Source organism: Misgurnus anguillicaudatus, chromosome 25, assembly GCF_027580225.2.
Source record: "Misgurnus anguillicaudatus chromosome 25, ASM2758022v2, whole genome shotgun sequence".
NCBI lineage: Eukaryota > Metazoa > Chordata > Actinopteri > Cypriniformes > Cobitidae > Misgurnus > Misgurnus anguillicaudatus.
In genome coordinates, this window is record NC_073361.2 from 4,327,407 (window position 1) to 4,346,400 (window position 18,994).

Sequence of the window (18,994 nt, forward strand, 5' to 3'; positions counted from 1 at the left end):
TTACATTTATTCAACTGAAAGATCTAAAATATTTTCTAAAATATCTGAAAATGTGTTTGTCTGAAAAACGATGGACATATGCAACTTGGACAGCTTGGGGGTGAGTAAATCATGGGTTTAATATCGTTTTTGGCCGAACTATCCCTTTAATAAATGCAGGTCTAAAAAGTATTTTAATAACGTGAATAACTATTTTTCACAATTTGCCATCCCAGAACTGTAGAAGAAGCACAAGTTGAAATGGAGCTTTTTATTTCCACAAGGATACCATTTCATTTCCTACAAAATCATTCATTCTCAAACAGAGCTGTCTAAGTAATACTATAGTTTTCCTTTCGCAATAGCAATATTTTGTTTATCTGCAATATAAATATGTTTTCTTCCACATTGTGCAGCTTAGTCTGTATGAGATCTTGGTCCATCAATCAATGTTTTTGTGTGTGTGTGTGTGTGTGTGTGTGTGTGTGTGTGTGTGTGTGTGCGTGTGTGTGTGTGTGCGTGCGTGCGTGCGTGCGTGCGTGCGTGCGTGCGTGCGTGCGTGCGTGCGTGTGTGAGGTCTGGGATAGTGAGCTCCTGTGATCATTCAGAGCTTTAAGATGTTTCTGCCAGCAGAAGGATTAGAGAAACACTGAACGCATGCGGCTCATTTAAACAGATTATACAGGTTACTCTCATGAGCCGAACGCTGTATAATCCCTTTATATTCTTTCACTAGGAGATTTCCTCTCTGCTTTCTGCTTCCTAATAGATTCCCTGTTAATTGGCAGGGATTGAATAAGTCTGGAATTAATTAGGGCAGATATTCATAACACATCGTCTGGGATTACTACTGTGCAAGGCTGTACTTCTCAATTTATCACCAGTTAAACAGGATCAGGACTGCCGTACAGTCCGAGAACGTTTTAGCAGGAACAAGATTTTTTTTTTTTTTATGTTTTATACTTGGTTTGATTATTTGATCCAATTCCAAATGTTGGGGTTAGGGTTAACTTTATTGTCCCAGAAGGCCAAAATGTTTTGTCTTGGGTTCAAAAATACAGCAACTGCATAACATGAAACACATAGGGGGGGTTTCCCGAACAGGGCTATTCCAGGACTAGACCTTAGTTATATTAGGACGTTTAAGAAGTTTTTACAAACAAACCTTACAAAAAGATGGCACTGATATATGTTAAGATATGTCAGTACAAGATGTTTTAAATTATAGCAACTCTGCATTTTAGTTTGGGACTAAAATAAGCCCTGTACGGGAAACCGCTCCATAGTTAAATAACAAATAATCTACACAATAACATAAATAATAGAAAAAAAGTTTGTCCCATTCAATGTACATATTCCTTACAAGACCTACTTTGTATTGTTCAATAGCCTTATTGCAGAAAGAATGGATTTTTAAACCGATTTAATCTACAACATGGCACTTTTAAGTCCTATTCGGACAGTAATTGTTTTTTGTGGGGACGCACGGTATTTTTATCATTTAGAGGACAAGTCAGTGATTTTATTGCCGTCCGAATCCAGAATGTCAGTGTTTTTCTCCAACCACCCGCGTAAACATTCCTGGCTGAATTACCTACGGTTTTTGACAAACACCAAGGTCACGTGGTAAATTAATTCCTGTTCGAATCCAAATCTCTGAGTGTATAAAAGGGGATCAATGCAGAAGTCATTCTGCACTTGCTTTCATGTTTAATCTGCATCAGTGAAGCGTCTTTCTTTGCGAGCAATTTAAACATTGACATCTTCATAACTGAAATGATGAGAAGTATGGGAAACAATCTTTCATCACTCTTTTACAGTGAATGAGAGCCGATGTAAATAAAGAGAAGAACATCAAGAAAACATATAAAATGCCTATTATCAGCAGCATTTTAAATGTATTCAATTACACAACAGTATTCCATATACATATACAGTAATCAAGTATCCATGTGAATGATAATGTAATTAACCAAACGTGAAGCGTATTTTTATGCAGAGGAGGCATGCAAATGTTTTTTTACAGGCATCCAGAGAAACAATTACAATTCGAATAGGGCCCGATGGTAACATTTTAAACTCACAGTCAGGGGCGTTGGACTGGGGGTAAAACCATTACTGACTACCAGGGCGCCAAGGGGAGAGAGGGCCCTGGAAAAGTCTGGAATATATTTTATTTTACCTGGATATTTTCAATTCCTAATTTAATTTCATAATGAATGCCAGATGAAATTTAAAGTTAGTGTATTGGCTGAAAAACTATTTGACTGACTACATTTTGTATAAGTAAAAAAACTTAAGTGTCCCGGTCCCACCCCTAATGCGCCAAATGGTTTAGTCCATCTGCATGCATATTTTGTTTATGTTAGTTAAGCGTCTGGTGGAGCACAAATTTCTGCGGTGTGGTTGAATTATCTTTCTCAAAGCAAAGCTAAGAATAAAAAAACATGAGAAGGTAAAAACAAAACGAGGGGAAACAATTTGTGACTGACTTCTTTTCAAAGAAAGGTGAGCACAAACTAGAACACAAAATCTATAGTGCTAAATTGTTTGAATATCCTTGTGATTGTAAGTGCTAAAAATGAACTGAGACAACCCATTGAAAAAGCAGAACAAACACTTTAAGATGATAATTTGGTTATAGGCTACAAGCAATTTGAGGTGAAAGGCTAAATAAATTAACTGTATACTAACAATGCTGTTTGCATACAAAACACCGTAATTATAGCCTAATTTGAAACATGTTTAATTTTAAATTAATAGGCTATAGCATGTAAGCAATAGCATTTGTTTTGTTTTGCCTTTTTTCTCCAGATAAAAATGACTAGTGACAAGTTTTGTTTTTCTTTTATTATGAATGGAGCTTTTTGTTTATATACAAAACTAAAATGGCATATTTAAAATGTATGCCTTGAAGTAATAAAGCATAATAAAAATAAATGTTCTAAGTAATGTGAAAATGTAATGTCTTGTTCATTCAGCAAAATAAAATATGCCTAAATCAAGTCTTGGTTATCATGCAATTTGTTCATGTAGTGATTAGAAAACTAAAATGGAAAAATGGGGGGCATCAGAACTGCCTATATGCATAGTGCCCGGGACCTTGTGCTACGCCCCTGCTCACAATTCAGTGTATGTGTTGTATATCTTTTTGAATCTTATATGCCAAAAAGATGCCAAAAATAGAATATACGTTCACTTTGCTTATAAGCGTGACTGAAGGCTAGTAAGGCCGTCACAATTCGAAGGCTGCCAAAATGAAGCCTCAAAATGCCTCCCTATCCCAGGATTTAGTGTACGCCTGTAACAGCTGAACATAATGGCTGGATATTATAAAATAAACATTTAAATTAATGCTTTGCATTATTATTCTGTGTATGTTGCATATATTTCTATGGTTGATTAATTTAATAAACTGTTGGTTAGTTTAATCTACATCAATGTGTCATATATTTTCTAAAATAAAATAATATTTTTCTGGTTCTATATTTATTTTAATAAGTCAGGAATGTCTCCGCTGTGTCCCGCTGACAGGCACAGTAGGTGCATACAGCAGGGGATGCAAATTTTGGATCCTCCGAAGACTAGACCGCCTCATTTCAGTTCTCTTCGCAGACTTCGGAGGCTGCGACCTTCAAAAATCGAGTGCTCGCCTTCTGAGGTCGCGTCCTTGAATTGACCTATGGCTAAGCCACGCCCCCTCCACACACTCAGACAAACGATTAACATTCAGTGACAGGCGCTATGGCAGCTCTCACAGTAGGAGACATTTCACATTTTCTGTCACAGGAGGCAATTGGTGATTTTTGGAGACAGAAAGACTATATATCATCTCGAAGTCACGGTGTCTGCTGTATTTTTCTTCTTTTTGTTTACTTCCAGAGTTCCGTTGGAATTATCCGTAGGAAATACGTTTAAACACGTTGCCAATGAGTGGTGTGGATCTTATCACATGACAGAATTTTGGTTCGTTTCAACTGGTGCGGATCAGAGCAATCAGTGTGGTGTGAAAAGGAACCAAAACTGCTAAAAATGTTACAATGAATAATTTATTGAATAATGAATATTTTAATGATGAATAATAATTTTTTGCTTTTGGTCCGGACCAAATGAACCGAACTACAGATGTGAAAACATGATGTGACATGACGTACAATGCAGCTAGAAGCTAACGTTAACGTTTTCTAATGTTAGGCTAACGTTACGTTAGATATGTTAAAGGTAACGTTCAAATATGCGTTGTTGACTTCGCTTAGAACAGATGTAGACATACTTGTTTCATTTATCCACGTTTAGTTGGTGTTGTGGTCTGCTGCATAATAATCCAGAGCAGACACTTATCTCGGTTGAGATGTGGCTTGGGAAAGGGTAAAAATACACAACGTCACCCAGCCTTGTGCTCCATGCACACCGTTTGACCATTTTAAATTTAAAATGACAAGAAAAACATATATTGAATGAAAACTGACTAACTGCAATGCATTTCAATGGACGAGGAATCAGATAATGTCAGTGTGTATTGGGTTAACTATGCACACTGTGATTGGCTCATCGCGTTTGGGGGCATGGCTTAAGCCATAGGTCAATTGGGACACAGCTATAGTGAGAACTTTTGAGACTCTTTTGCTTCACTATATTAAAATTGAAGATGCACAGCATAGCACTTATCTTAACAGCATTTCAACTCCCACATTACCCACTCACACGCCTACTTCACTCTTAAAAATAAAGGTGCTTAAAAGCGTCTTCACTGCAGTGCCATTGAAAAACCCTTTCTGGTTTCACAAAGAACCATTCAGACGAAGGTTCTTTCGGATTTAGCCAGATTTTTAAAAAGTGTGCAAGCTTTTTTGTTTGCAGTATAACATCTGACTGTTTGATGTTCTGTCGTTCATTAGATCTACCCAGATGAAGCTCACTTCATTCACAACGAGGGAACGCGGCAGCACCTCAGTCAGTCGCTGGTCAACTTCTTCGAGGAGTGTTTCAGACTCCCAGACCGAGTGTTTGAGGAGGCACTAGAGGAGGAGAGCGAAGAAGAGGGTTAGTACACCCGACCGTGTCATATCCGAGCACAAAGCCAGCTCCTTTTGCTACATAATATGCAACCCATAGATTTCAGCCGTCCTTCAGTTTCCTTCTCAACGGTCCCTCCGCACCTCCGGTGTAGCATGCTGACTCTGAGACTGCCCTGCCTCATGCTCTTGCTCCTCATACGCTCTCTCCATCCACGAACCGCCACACGGCGTGGCACGTGGCCGGCGCCACGCCATCTCTCTCGACCCGGCAGGCCAGTTATGAGCTCACGAGGAGGTTATGAAGAAGACGCAGTCTCCGATCTGTCCATCACGTTGACGGATGAGATGCTGTGATATTAACCCGGTGCTGAGTGTGATGGGCTTTGAATCCCAATAAGCTGTGAAACTCACAGGAGACTCGAGGCTTAACCGCACAATACCTGGAGTTGAAACAGCAGGACGGATGGGTCATTTGGTGTTTGTTTCAAATAGATATTCGGTGTTTCGCTAACGGACGTTGGGTGTTGTAGAGAGAACGTGTCATTTGTGGATCTTCTCATGTCCAGTTGTGCTCGTGTCTGGTGTTGCAATGTAAAGTCGCACATGAAAACATTCACTCGGGTATCGATAAAACTTGTTTTCAGTGTTCAAGCGTGGAAATCTTATAACCTCAAGTGTGTATTTAGATGGTGTTTATTCATTGCGGAAAATCTCATCAAGCTAAAGGGGAGCAAAAACGATTACCATTCTTGCGACCATGACAGTTTTATAAGACTGTTGATCAGACTTCTTAGCGTGTGTGTGTGTTTTTTTTTTTAAGTGATGGTCTGTCAGTGCTAGAGAAAGCACACTACTGTATCATGATTTAGTCACTGTGCCTTATTATGGGGGCAGACAATCCTTACACTTATACAAGGAGCCTCCTTATAAATAACACGAGTCATTAAACTCTTCTGTTTGATTGATGGACAAAATGTCTGTACTTGCATTTACGAAATGCATCAACTGTAATAGGATTTTGATGACACTGTTGTTAGTAAATTATGTTTGCATCATACTTTTATTTGTGCATGTGTAAGCTACTGTAGTGTTGTTTTATTGTCAACATAAGCAAACTCACGCTGCGTCCTGCTAATAGTGGTTTTCCATTCACTTAAGAATCAAGTAATGGAGCATGAAATGAAAATGTATGATTTCAACATTACCTCAGTATTAAGCTAAAACCTATTAGAGGGCATCAAAAGCCAGTTTGTAATACATCTGTTTTACAAACACATGCCCGAAAAATCTGTACATACATTGAGAATAATGAGTATTAAAGTATTATATTTACTCATCCTCATGTCTCTTTAAACTCGTCTTGCTTCTGTTTAACTAAAGCGTCTAAGGATCTCAGTGGATGGATCGAACAACACAAATGATGTTAAGCAGAATGTTCACACTTTCTTTTCCATACAATATACACTCAACTAAATGATTATTAGGAACACCATACTAATACTGTGTTTGACCCCCTTTCGCCTTCAGAACTGCTTTAATTTTTACGTGGCATTGATTCAACAAGGTTATGGGAGCATTCTTTAGAAATGTTGGCCCATATTGATAGGATAGCATCTTGCAATTGCTGGAAATTTGTGGGATGCACATCCTGGGCACGAAGCTCCCGTTCCACCACATCCCAAAGATGCTCTATTGGGTTGAGATCTGGTGACTGTGGGGGCCATTTTAGTACAGTGAACTCATTGTCATGTTCAAGAAACCAATTTGAAGTGATTTGATCTTTGTGACATGGTGCATTATCCTGCTGGAAGTAGGTGGTCATAAAGGGATGGACATGGTCAGAAACAATGCTCAGGTAGGCCGTGGCATTTAAACAATGCCCAATTGGCACTAAGGGGCCTAAAGTGTGCCAAGAAAACATCCTCCACACCATTACACCAACACCACCAGCCTGCACAGTGGTAACAAGGCATGATGGATCCATGTTCTCATTCTGTTTACACCAAATTCTTGCTCTATCATCTGAATGTCTCAACAGAATTCGAGACTCATCAGACCAGGCAAAATTTTTCCAGTCTTCAACTGTCCAATTTTGGTGAGCTCGTGCAAATTGTAGCCTCTTTTTCCTATTTGTAGTGGAGATGAGTGGTACCCGGTGGGGTCTTTTGCTGTTGTAGCCAATCCTCCTCAAGGTTGTGCGTGTTGTGGCTTCACAAATGCTTTGCTGCATACCTCGATTGTAACGAGTGCTTATTTCAGTCAAAGTTGCTCTTCTATCACCTTAAATCAGTCGACTCATTCTCCTCTGACCTCTAGCATCAACAAGGCATTTTCGCCCACAGGACTGCCACATACTGGATGTTTTTCCCTTTTCACACCATTCTTTGTAAACCCTAGAAATTTAGGTTGTGTGTGTGAAAATCTCAGTTACTGAGCAGATTGTGAAATACTCAGACCGGCCCGTCTGGCACCAACAACCATGCCACGCTCAAAATTGCTTAAATCACCTTTCTTTCCCATTCTTACATTCAGTTCGACTTCAGGAGATTGTCTTGACCAGGACCACGCCCCTAAATGCATTGAAGCAACTGCCATGTGATTGGTTGATTAGATAATTGCAGTAATGAGAAATGTAACAGGTGTTCCTAATAATCCTTTAGGTGAGTGAATGTGACCCTGGACCACAAAACCATAAGTCATAAGTAACACATGTATATTAGTAGCAAAGATCATGTTCCATGAAGATATCTTTTTTTTAAATTTTCTATCATAAATATATTAAAACTTTATTTATCATTAGAAATAAGGACAAATTATGACAACTTTAAAGATTTTCTCAATATATATATTTTTTTTGGCACCTTCAAATTCCAGATTTTCAAATAGTTGTATCTTGGTCAAATATTGCTATCCTTACAAACCATACACCAATTGAAAGCCATTCATTAAGCTTTAAGATGATCTGTAAATCTCAATTTCAAAAATTGACTCTTATGATTGGTTTTTGTGGTCCAGGGTCACATATGCAAGTGGGGATGGATAAACATAGTCCATGAAAAGCCAAAAATTATCTTTTTTGTGGCCAAAATTTGAATAGCTTGCATACCGCATACAATATCTCTGAAATCTTGAATGTGTAGAAAGTATACAAACTACTAACTTTATACTGTACTTTCATAAAAATCTTTATGCTATTGTTTGACAATGTCATTGTATGGAAAGGAGCAGCTTGAACATTCTTTCAAAGATCTTTTTAGATAAAGGGAATAAAGTCATATAAGTTTGAAACGACATGGGAATGAGGAAATGACAGAATTTAAATTTTTGGGGAAAACATTACTTTTACACTTACACATCTTGCTATTACGCATCCTCAGGAGACTGGGTAGGAAATACAGTACTGTGCAAATGATTACAGTCATAGAAGTGGCCAACTCAGTTTCTTCATTTTAGTTATAATAGTCATCAATAGTATTTCTCTCAATAGTCTCAATGTTTTGCACAGTACTGTATATTAACAATTGTTGGTTGTACATTTTGCATATAAAAGCTCTAGAGTATGAAATGTCTTATTTTGTTTGAATGAGATGTTCATGTTTAATCTTGATGCATTCATAGCGCATGTCCGAGTCAAAAGCTACTTTTTAAAAATACCTGCATAGTATTTTTGACGGCTTGAATGTTCCTTGCCAAACTGCATTTCATTCGGAGTAGTTTTGTGGGTAAGATCCCAATCTTGTCTGCTTGATGTATAAATGTTTCTCAAATATCATTTTAGTCTCTGAATATCTGAGTGTTTCTTGTACATAAAGCATTTGATGGTATTTTGTTCCTGTTTCTAAAAATAGTGTGGTGAAAGTCAAGGTTATTACAAACTGAAATCAAGTGAAACAAATCACGGGGACCAAGAGTATGGTGGGATTGCTGTTTATTAACTGAGCGAGAAGCATTTTTTGGCGAATGTCAGAATACAAACTATTTTATCATCACTTCAGTTATTTTGATCCTCACTTGGAGAGAAAGGGATGAATATGTAAGTAACCAAAATAAACTGAAAGCCTTCGGTGTTGAAGTGTCTTGCTTGATGATAATTAATTATGTGAATACTGTTTGAATTATTAATGATTATGAATATTTAAAATAGGTAGAATCAATTATGTGAAGGCTGACAAAGGTTACCTTCATAATGTGTTAATTATTTATGCAGTTTATTTTGCACAACATTCACTTTTTGTATGCATATACATTTATGCTTGGCATACAGTCAAGACCAAACTTTTATCTTCATTCTGTAACAAATGAGTGGTAAGTAAAAGAGTTTAAATCATTGTTTTTAACACATTTGACTCATTCACTGCCAGGAACAAGAACGCAAACTCCTCAGCTTGCAGCTGCATTTACCATTTACAAGTTGTGTTATGCAAAATATTAAACATTTGAATAATTATGATAATTTGAAAAGGGTACTTTAGGGTTAAATATGTATAAAATGGATTAGAAACTTAACAAACGGATTAAAACAGAAAACATTTTTATCCTGTAAAAATATATATAAAAAGGCTAAGCTGTGAGTTTGCATCCCTGCAAGAAATATTGTGTGCATAACAGATTCTGAACAGCGTTCGTGTAACTATACTGCCATCTTGTGTCCATTTTGAATATGACAACCTGATGAATCACAATATTTGAGGTTGACTTGTCAAATAATAAACATAAAAAACAGCAAAACCAATAATAAACAAACATATAATGGTAACTAATTATCAATGAAATAAATACATAACAGTACATAAAAAGATTACATGAAATTCATCCATTCTGTGTAGTGTAAATGTTTACACTGAACAAAATTATTAAGCAACACTTCTGTTTTTGCCCCCATTTTTCATGAGCTAAACTGAAAGACTTTTTCTATGTACACAAAAGACCTATTTCTCTCAAAAATGTATCACAAATCTGTCTAAATCTGTGTTAGGGAGCACTTCTCCTTTGCCAGAAACTGGAAACATTCCTGAAAACGCTAATGAAAAATGGGGACAAAAACAAAAGTGTTGTGTTTATAATTTTGTTTAGTGTATGTTATGTTTAATATGCTAAAATGGTGATGAGGTTTTCACGAGTCTGCATTTATTTATGAAAAAGGCTAAAATAGTACACCAAAATTGATCTGCTGTAAATTATAAGTTTCATATAAATCAACTACAAACATCCAATAGGGCCACAACATTACTGAAAATTATTTTAAATACCAATATATACATCTTTGTAGTTATGCCAAGCTCAATTTTTTTAGGAAGAAACTTTAAATGAGGGGGGTTTCAAATATCCTTAATATTTATTGAATTAAAAAATATTTAGATCCCTATGGAGCCAGAACAGTTTCATAAAAAACATTCAGAAATCAGAAAGGCAAAGCACAATTCACATTACAAGATCAGATTTGTACATTCAAAATACATTTTATGCATCCATGGAAAGCAGAAATATACTAGTCAACATTTGAAGTTAAATCAAAACCTTTCATAAAAGATTAAAGGGGACATTCCATAAAAAAATCAGACTTTTTCCATGTTTAAGTGCTATAATCGGGTCCCCAGTGCTTCTACCAACCCAGAAAACATGAAATATAGCAACCCTGTAACTTTATTTTGGTAAGGCTCTCTCTGCAAGCATGTGAATAAATAGGTCATTCGGATTTCGCTCCCCCCATGACGTATTAAGGGGATCTTTTTATAATGATACCGCCCCTTTAACTCCGCTAGCCAACCATGACACTACCTCGAAAGAATGACTGACAGCACGACACGTTTGTATTCCCTCAAACACAAACAGTAGCCTACAATCATATACCTTTTTAATGGTATTTCTAAAGGTTTAAGAACGTTACCTTAGTGCAAGAGAGAGAGAGAGCAGGTGAGCAAACGAACAAGAGAGAGAGAGCACCATGACGGTTCGCTTTCAAGTATGTTGTTTAATATGTTTCTCTGAAGTTTATGAACACGAGGATTAATGCACACGAGACAGAGTGAGAGAACATGTATTCACTATCATACACAATAAGCATAAATATGTTGTTTAATGTTTGTCTGAAGTTTCAAATGAATACTAGGAGTTACAAGATAGAGAGTGAGAGACTGACAGAAACGCGAAATGTGTTCAATCATACACAATAAACTTAAACATGTCATTTGATCTGTTTCTCTAAAGTTTAAGCATTAAACGTGTTGTTTTATTACAGATCATTTAAATGTGCTCGTGTGGTTTGGTCAAAAAGTAAACTTCTGAGTGTTTGTGGAAGTGTCATTTATTGTAATATGCTGGAAATCATTGTACCTGTTTAAAACACTGGCAGCATGAGACCTAAAAGTCTTTATTTTATTCCACAATGTTCTCCATCTGCTGATAAAGTGCCTATTTTAACATGCCACAATAAATTACCTATATGGTATTTTGAGCTAAAACTTCACATATGTACTCTGGGGACATCAAAGATTTATTTAATATCTTAAAAACGTCTTGTGGAATGTCCCCTTTAATACCCGTTCTTGTTTTAGGACACTTTTTTGATCCATTTCAAATGCATTTCCCCAAATGCTCAAAAGAGACACAATCAGGCCCTGGAACTGAAAGTGGTTACATCAGGGGTGGGCATAGAGGGCCACAGTCCTGCAGAGTTTAGCTTCAACCTTAATCGAACACACCTGAATGTCATTTCCAAACAGTCCTGAAGACTTCAATTAGATTTTTCAGCTGTGTTTGATTGGAGCTAAACTCTGCAGGGACACTGGCCCTCAGGACCAGGAGTTGCCCACCCCTGGGTTACGTGAATCCCCAAGTAGCATGCATGTTTTTGGCTCAACGGTCGAGAAACTGTGTTATGCTTTTATAAAGACATTACAGTTCCAATCATTTATTTTCCAAAATACTTTGTAGGAACAAAAATATTCAAATATTGTATATTGTATGCAATTATAATTTATATAACTTTGCAGAGGTTTCCAAACTTTTCATCTTGCGACCCACTTTGGGATCCACCAACATATTTTTAAATGTAAATATGACCAAAACACATTTTTTTTTCTTTTTTCTAATTAAGTAGTTTTTTTATTTTCCATTTTATAAATATAATGTAAGATTAATAGCAGTATAAAAATCCTTGTCATTGCTAGTTATTAATTGGACTAAACCTTTTTGGAGTTATTTTCCGCAATAGACAACCTATAATATCTCACTGTGTGACCCATATGTGGGTCCCGACCCACAATTTGAAAACGCCTGAACTATACAACACAGACTTTGCATCCATTAACTGTGTGCAGAAGGATATACAGCATGGACTCTTGAGTAGTACACAGAAGGGCTTCACAGAAGGACACAGAGGTTAGATCACCCTTTCCAACCTTTAAATAACAAATGAGACACTCAAAAGCTTTGTGGACTTCACAAGCACAACAAAGGTAAGTGACAATGAAAGCACATGTCTTATGTTTGATGTTTTAAGACAAACCATCTAGTCATTTGTAGGTCTTACTGCACTTTCATAAAGGAATCTTGTATCATAGTTTCTACTTCTTCTGACAGCACATTAAAGTCAGCCTGACATATTTTATATGGATGATCTCTGCTGTTTCTCAGGCACTTCAGCAAAGCTTCATGCATTTGTTGTTGACCTCCAATGGTGCAGAGTTTGTCTAACTGTTCAATAGGGTCCTGTGGGATATTTTGACACTGAAGGGCTTTTAACACAGCTGGGGCAAACTTCCCATGGTGTGCTGTCGAGCATAACACAAGTGGACAGGTATTGTCATGTATACGGCTGGCGACCACTTTGCCAACCGCCGTGTGCGTATCCATTATGTAGCCCGTTCTCTTGTGCACGTCATGAATGGCTTTCAAGCAGTCGTCTTCAGAGCACCAGCCTGCTTCAACTTCCAGATTTATTTTCTGCAGTAAAGCCTCAGACACTTTAAAAACCTGATCTTTCTCCAGATTAAAGAACAGGTCTCTCACAAGATGACCATCCCCACCGGATACATGATGGATAAACCTTTCCAGATTAGAGGACTTTAAAATATCAATAGCAGGAGAGTTTGAAACAAGCAGCTTCCTGCCTCGAAGATCATACTCTCCGCTAGCAATAAAATCAGATATTACACAGTTACGATTGGCTGCGCATATGACCTTCCGTATCGGGATTCCCATCTGTTTTGCGTATAGGGCTGACATGGCATTGCCAAAGTTTCCAGTAGGGATGCAAACATCAATAGGATCCCCAAACGTCAGCACTCGGTTTTTAAGCAAGTCCATGTAGGCTGAGCAGTGATACACCACCTGTGGTAGCAATCGAGCCCAGTTGATGGAGTTTGCGGTACTGAGAACCGTTGCATACTCCACAGCTATGTGGCCCGTCAAGCTCGAGTCCCCAAACATACGTTTAATGGACTTCTGGCAGAAGTCAAAGTCGGATAAGACGCCGATGGACCTGGCATTGCCCTTTTGAAATCCGGTCATCTGTAGTTTCTGGATTTCACTCACACCATTCTCTGGGAAAAATACCAGTACTCCTATCCTCTCCAGGTCGGTGTCTTTAAGATTACTGAACCCATTCAGCACCGCACCACCGGTATCTCCAGATGTGGCCACTAGGATGAGGTAGTTGCACATTGGTGGAAGGCAGTGAGCAAACAGCTGTGGCATTAACTGCAGTGCGAGATCTTTAAAAGAGGCAGTGGGGCCGTGAAAAAGCTCAAGAATATATTGATTGCCTGTAAGGTGTTTAAGAGGTACCACTGATTTATTACTAAAATTTTGCCCATAGGCACGATGCAGCATTGTGCTCAGTTCTACAGGAGACAAATCCATAGGATGAATACAGTTTTCCAGTATAGCCAGAGCTCTCGTGGCATATGGCATGTTGGCTATTCTCAACCATTCCGACGGTTCTATTTTGGGAAATCCGTTCTTTGGTACGTAAAGCCCTCCGTCTGGTGCAAGACCCTCCACAACAACTTCACTAAAGAATTTAGGATCGCTTGCCACATCCTTTTTGCTCCTGGTTGAAATGAAACTCTCTGATTCAGAGTCATTATATCTATCCAAAGTTTTGAGCACTTTTTTTGCCACGTCCTCCACCGAGTCTCCTCTTCCACAAAGTACTCGTGCATCCAACCATTTCTCATAAAACTGGTTCCTGTACCGTAATATGTCTCGCATACAAACGCCAGCATCCTGACCCACAATCCTATTCACCTTCATGTTAGTGAGTCTCTGCATGATATCGTCTGCATCCACATCCAGATAGACAACCAGTCCAGAGCGTTTCAGATGCTGCATGGAGTCCTGATGCAGTGGATTGGAGCCAGTCAGCGATATGACGCTTCCTGTAGCAGTAAATCCACAAACTGCTTTACCTTCTTCTTCGATGAAACGATCTCCACCGACCTCTGAGAGTTTGTCCGCTACACTCATTCCCCATGTCCTTTCAAGAACATCATCATCAATATCAATAACGGGCATTCCTAAACGGCATCCCACAATGCGTCCAACGCTGGTCTTCCCCGCTCCTGGAGGACCCATCAGAATAATGTTCATTTTATCAGGTTTCGAGATTTGGTTTGATAACCATGCTGTGGTGAAGTATGAAGAACCAAGTGGAAAAAATAACAGGCGAGTCCTGAGATTTCTCAGTTTGCCCAACCGCTGACAGATATTTGCAGAGATCATCTTGGCACAAAGGATTATAATCTCTGAAAAGCAAGATTACATAATTAAAACAATCATGTAAAAACAAGTACTGTAGATTAGTAATGGCACTTAAAATACATATTGTTTAACATATTAATAAAATGCATGTGTATAGACCGTTTCATCGGGCGCATGTGCGGTGACGCGATAAGCATCTGGTCCAAACTTTACTTCCGGTTTCCGTTTGTTCAATGGTCTGACTAGTTGCTGAAACTGAAACAAATACCTCGTCGAAAATAACAAATGTTTTGGGTTCCTATGTAATCTACGTGTTGTTTATTTTGCTTGTTATATAAATAAACTACTTTAAAAGGACTTTGTTGTTATTTATTCTTCGCGGAGTTGACCCCAAAAGCCGCTTGTTTATGTTGTTACTGCTGAAACCGTCTTTCATTTAATAGCAACAGTGTCGTGTTTTTATTAAACACTTGTGATGTGGTGTGAAATTTGTTTATATCTATCTAAAAAGGAAGGGAACATAATGGCTCAATCACACACTTGTTTTGCATATAAACATTGAATTATATGTTCAGATAGTTCTGGCAAATTATTTAAGTGTGAAAATTGTTCAAAATGAATAAAATGAGCAGAAATTAAAATATATATATCAGATGTAACGCATAATAGATCTAGATATACTGATGAGTATTTTATGCAGTTATGACAATGCTGCTGTGTATGATGTGTGCACGTGCTGTTATAAAACATTTACACTGATATCTCAAAAACGTGTTTTAAGTTTTGAAAACATGTTTAAGTAAAACACAACGTTTTGTGGACCGATACGCTAAAATTGAGGCATCACACACTCACATTCACCCCAGTAAAAGAGCTCTGAACAAGACGCTACATACTGCAGCATGTGCTGTGTAAACAAATCGCGTCACTCAGTACGGCAACAGCTAAGGGACCGTTTGCGTTTATCGTTCCCTAAAATAAATTGAAAATTAATCGCGAATATTTTCTTTTAAACGGAGATGTTTTTGAAGTAAAATATTTAAAAAGTTTATATATAAAAAACGGAAGATATGAAAATGTAACCTGTTTAATGTTGCTATGCAGCGGTTGTTATAGAGACGTGTAGTAAACAACACGGGTGTCGTCGGCCATCACACATCTCATAAAACCCAGTCTGAAAACTACTGCTTTATCTTTTCTCTGTTTTTATAGAATTATTTTCTTTATTGTTGTCATTATGAGTGACATTATCATTCCACCAGAGAGCATCTATAATCTCATTCCCAGAGAGGAGGAGAAACCCATCATATCACCCAGGTAACGTACAGATCGATTTAACTTTATTTAACTGTTCACTATTGTGGGGTTTTTAATTGTTGTGTGCCCTAACTGTAGTAAAACAGTAAACTGACAGCTTTTTAATTGTCTGATTTTATATTCGGGTAGATCTGAGTGATATTGCAATAAAATAAATAACATTAGCCTACGTCTGATATATCAATAACGTTAGTTTGTATCTGATAAAAATCATAATTGAGAATGAAGTAGAAAGACATTGCAGTAATAATGGCACAAAAGAAATGTATTGATTTTAAAATATCTTATGACAATATAAGGTAAATATATACTGATTTAAATAGAAAAAAGATTAACCCACTCTAGCACCTTTTTTGTATTTGTCCTGTTTGAGTGTTTGGAAAGTTAAAATTACAATATGAATGTATTTTTTATGCTGATTATATAATAATGTTCTTCTCTTTAGGTATATGTCAAAATTCAGAGAGCAAGTGAAAATAGAGAAAGAGATAAACAAAGCCTCCAATAAAACAATGGGACCAGCACAGGTGGATGTGCCATCTCCACAGAAATATCTACTGAAGCACTCCAAGGAGCCTAAACTTCCTGAAAGTATATGTTCCGGTTTTATTGTTTTTTATTTTTAATAGTAAATCTAATCTGAACATCGTAACATCCAATCTTACTTTAAGAGGTTAATTTAGCTGAAATAATGCATATTTATTTTTAAGTACAGATGTGTTGAGACCCATTCACTTTAATATTATTTCATGTTACAGAAAAATCCTTCAAATATGAAGATGCGAATAAACCACCAGTGCCTGCAAGAACAGACAGGCCACTCATGGGTATCCACAGCAATAAGAACTTTATTAAAACCAACGCCATTGAAAATATCATGGCACTCCCCAAGAAACCTCAACCTACTTATGCTGATACCAAGAAGGGAGACAAAAAACTCCTGGAAAACTCTGGTCTTGTCCCAAAATACATTAAGAAGAAGGTGAGAAAAGAAAAACATGGTAGTATGATGTGTTCCCATACTTTACTTTACATTTGTTTAATCCTATACATAAATGTCGTCTACACCTTATTTGTTTTTAGAATATAGACATATTTACATGTAAATACAAACTTACTGAACACTTTATAAGGTACACCTTGTTCTTACAGGGTTTTTTCCTATAGAAGGGCTTTAATTGTTTATGTCATATTATACCACAGGGCTGTTGAATGCTTTATTCTTATTGGTTGATAAATGTTTTCACAGGATTATTTTTCTGTAATTGCACACCTGATCTGTCAAATGTCTTAAAATAAAAATAACCACCAGATCAATGTTTATGGTAACGGTGGTTTAAGCAAAATAATTCACTCCGCTCCTTTGAATATTTTGAATTATTTTGAATATTAAATAGCTGACAGTCATTTGACATTGCTTTTATATTTTGGTGCATATTAGATGCTCTATTGGATTGAGATTTTGTGACTGTGGAGGCCATAAGGTTGATTATATCATCTTACTGTATTCATATATCCTGAGTTGTGTCCGTGGTTAAATTTGTATTAATATTATTGGATTCTTTTTTTACTCTAGAGGATATCTTATTTATGTGTCTCATCATACTGAAGAGCATTTATCTTAAAATCGCTTTTCGTCAGGACACTACAGGATTCTCTGAAGCAATGTTTAACCCATCTTTGTTTGTGTGCTTCACTCAAGGGTCATATAAAATACTGTAGATTTGACTGTAGATAAATGTCCTTGTTGTGTTATGTCTGTGTCAGGATTATGGCCAAACTCCAGAGTATCTGCTGCAGCGCAAAGAGGAGGTGAGGAAGGCTCAGGAGCAATACAACAACTATGTGAAGGATCGAATGAGAGACGGTGCTATGAAACAGCTGGCCGACGCCGAACGTCAAAACATCCTACAGGTAAACTGAATGTGTTTTGCTTTCCTTTTGAACTTTTCTCGTTTCTCGTTTTGTGTTCATGGATTTCCAAATTGTATTGGATACATCTATTTTCCCATTAATATTATATTGGCTGTAAGGACGCTGTGTAAGTGACAATTAAACTTGATTCGTTCACAGGCTCTGAGGAAGAACTTGGATGATCTTCATCACCAGTATCAGGGTCTCTCTGTTGTCATTGATACAACCCCTAAAAAATACAAGAAGGAGCGTCTGGAGCTGGAAATGAAGCAGCTGGAGAGAGACATTGAGCTGATTGAGCGACACAAAACCATCTACATTGCTAATTACTGAGGGGGATGTTATCTAGATTCAGAACTTTGTATGACTGAGAATAAGAACAAAAAATATTTGAAACATGTTAAACTGCCACCATATCTTTGCCTGTTCTTTCCAATCTCTCAGAAACAAATGACAATAGATTGAAAAATGTCTATTTAAGCTTTACAACCTTACACTAAATGGTTATAATAAAGTCAAATCATTGTAGATGTAATTGAATGGAAGTTGTTATTGCTAATATATATATATAATGCATTATTGCATATATACATTATTGCATATATTGGTTGTTGTTGTTATTAATGTGTTAATATCTGTGTTTAAAAATCTACTCTACAGGTCATTCTGCCCAATATTTCCCCTAATGAGAATTGTTAAGAACATTTGTGTCTACATTCAGAAAAGCAATAAATCATTTTTATTATCAACATTTAGTTGTGTTTAATGTATCAGTTTTATGTTAATGACTTCAGCTTACATAACAAAACACAATTCATTGAATCTATATGAAACATTCGAAACAATTTCCAATAGGATTTCATTGGTTAACATTAGTTAATGCGTAAATCGACAATGAGCAATATACTTTGTCTTTAACTTAGTGTTGCTATGAAGTTAGCAAAATAAATTTTATTTGTTATTTAAATAATTATAGTTGCTTACTGGTAATAGTTTGCTCATATGTAAATAAATTTCATTAACATTTTGTTATTGAGAACAGAAGTAACATGAATATTAAATTA

The 18,994-nt window shown here is 36.9% G+C and overlaps 3 protein-coding genes across 5 annotated transcripts in view; 2 read left to right on the top strand and 1 right to left on the bottom strand.

Annotated features, from left to right (window-relative positions):
* The window catches only part of dpp6a (dipeptidyl-peptidase 6a), a 462,038-nt gene extending 453,269 nt beyond the window's left edge, over positions 1-8,769 (top strand). For both annotated transcript variants that reach the window (XM_055182097.2, XM_055182096.2), the window contains exon 26: positions 4,878-8,769. In XM_055182097.2, the coding sequence (XP_055038072.2) occupies positions 4,878-5,027 (150 nt within the window). In that variant the 3' untranslated portion in view covers positions 5,028-8,769. The remainder of the gene's footprint in view (positions 1-4,877) is intronic.
* A 371-nt stretch (positions 8,770-9,140) lies between these two features.
* On the bottom strand, positions 9,141-15,624 carry LOC129426001 (threonine synthase-like 1). Of its 2 annotated transcripts, none has more exons than XM_055182099.2 (2): positions 15,555-15,624; positions 9,141-14,743 (listed from the first exon to the last, which is right to left on the bottom strand). In XM_055182099.2, the coding sequence occupies exon 2, from the start codon at positions 14,718-14,720 to the stop codon at positions 12,525-12,527; it is 2,196 nt and encodes a 731-aa protein (XP_055038074.2). In that variant the 5' UTR covers positions 14,721-14,743; positions 15,555-15,624; the 3' UTR covers positions 9,141-12,524. The 2 variants fall into 2 exon arrangements, with proteins under 2 accessions (XP_055038074.2, XP_055038075.2); XM_055182100.2 differs by lacking the exon at positions 15,555-15,624 and adding an exon at positions 14,859-15,042.
* A 30-nt stretch (positions 15,625-15,654) lies between these two features.
* Positions 15,655-18,465, top strand: enkur (enkurin, TRPC channel interacting protein). The gene is made up of 5 exons (XM_055182101.2): positions 15,655-16,016; positions 16,462-16,607; positions 16,775-16,998; positions 17,784-17,930; positions 18,090-18,465. Exons 1-5 carry the CDS (start codon positions 15,937-15,939, stop codon positions 18,261-18,263), a joined length of 771 nt encoding a protein of 256 aa, XP_055038076.2. The 5' UTR covers positions 15,655-15,936; the 3' UTR covers positions 18,264-18,465.
* Positions 18,466-18,994: the final 529 nt, after the last annotated feature.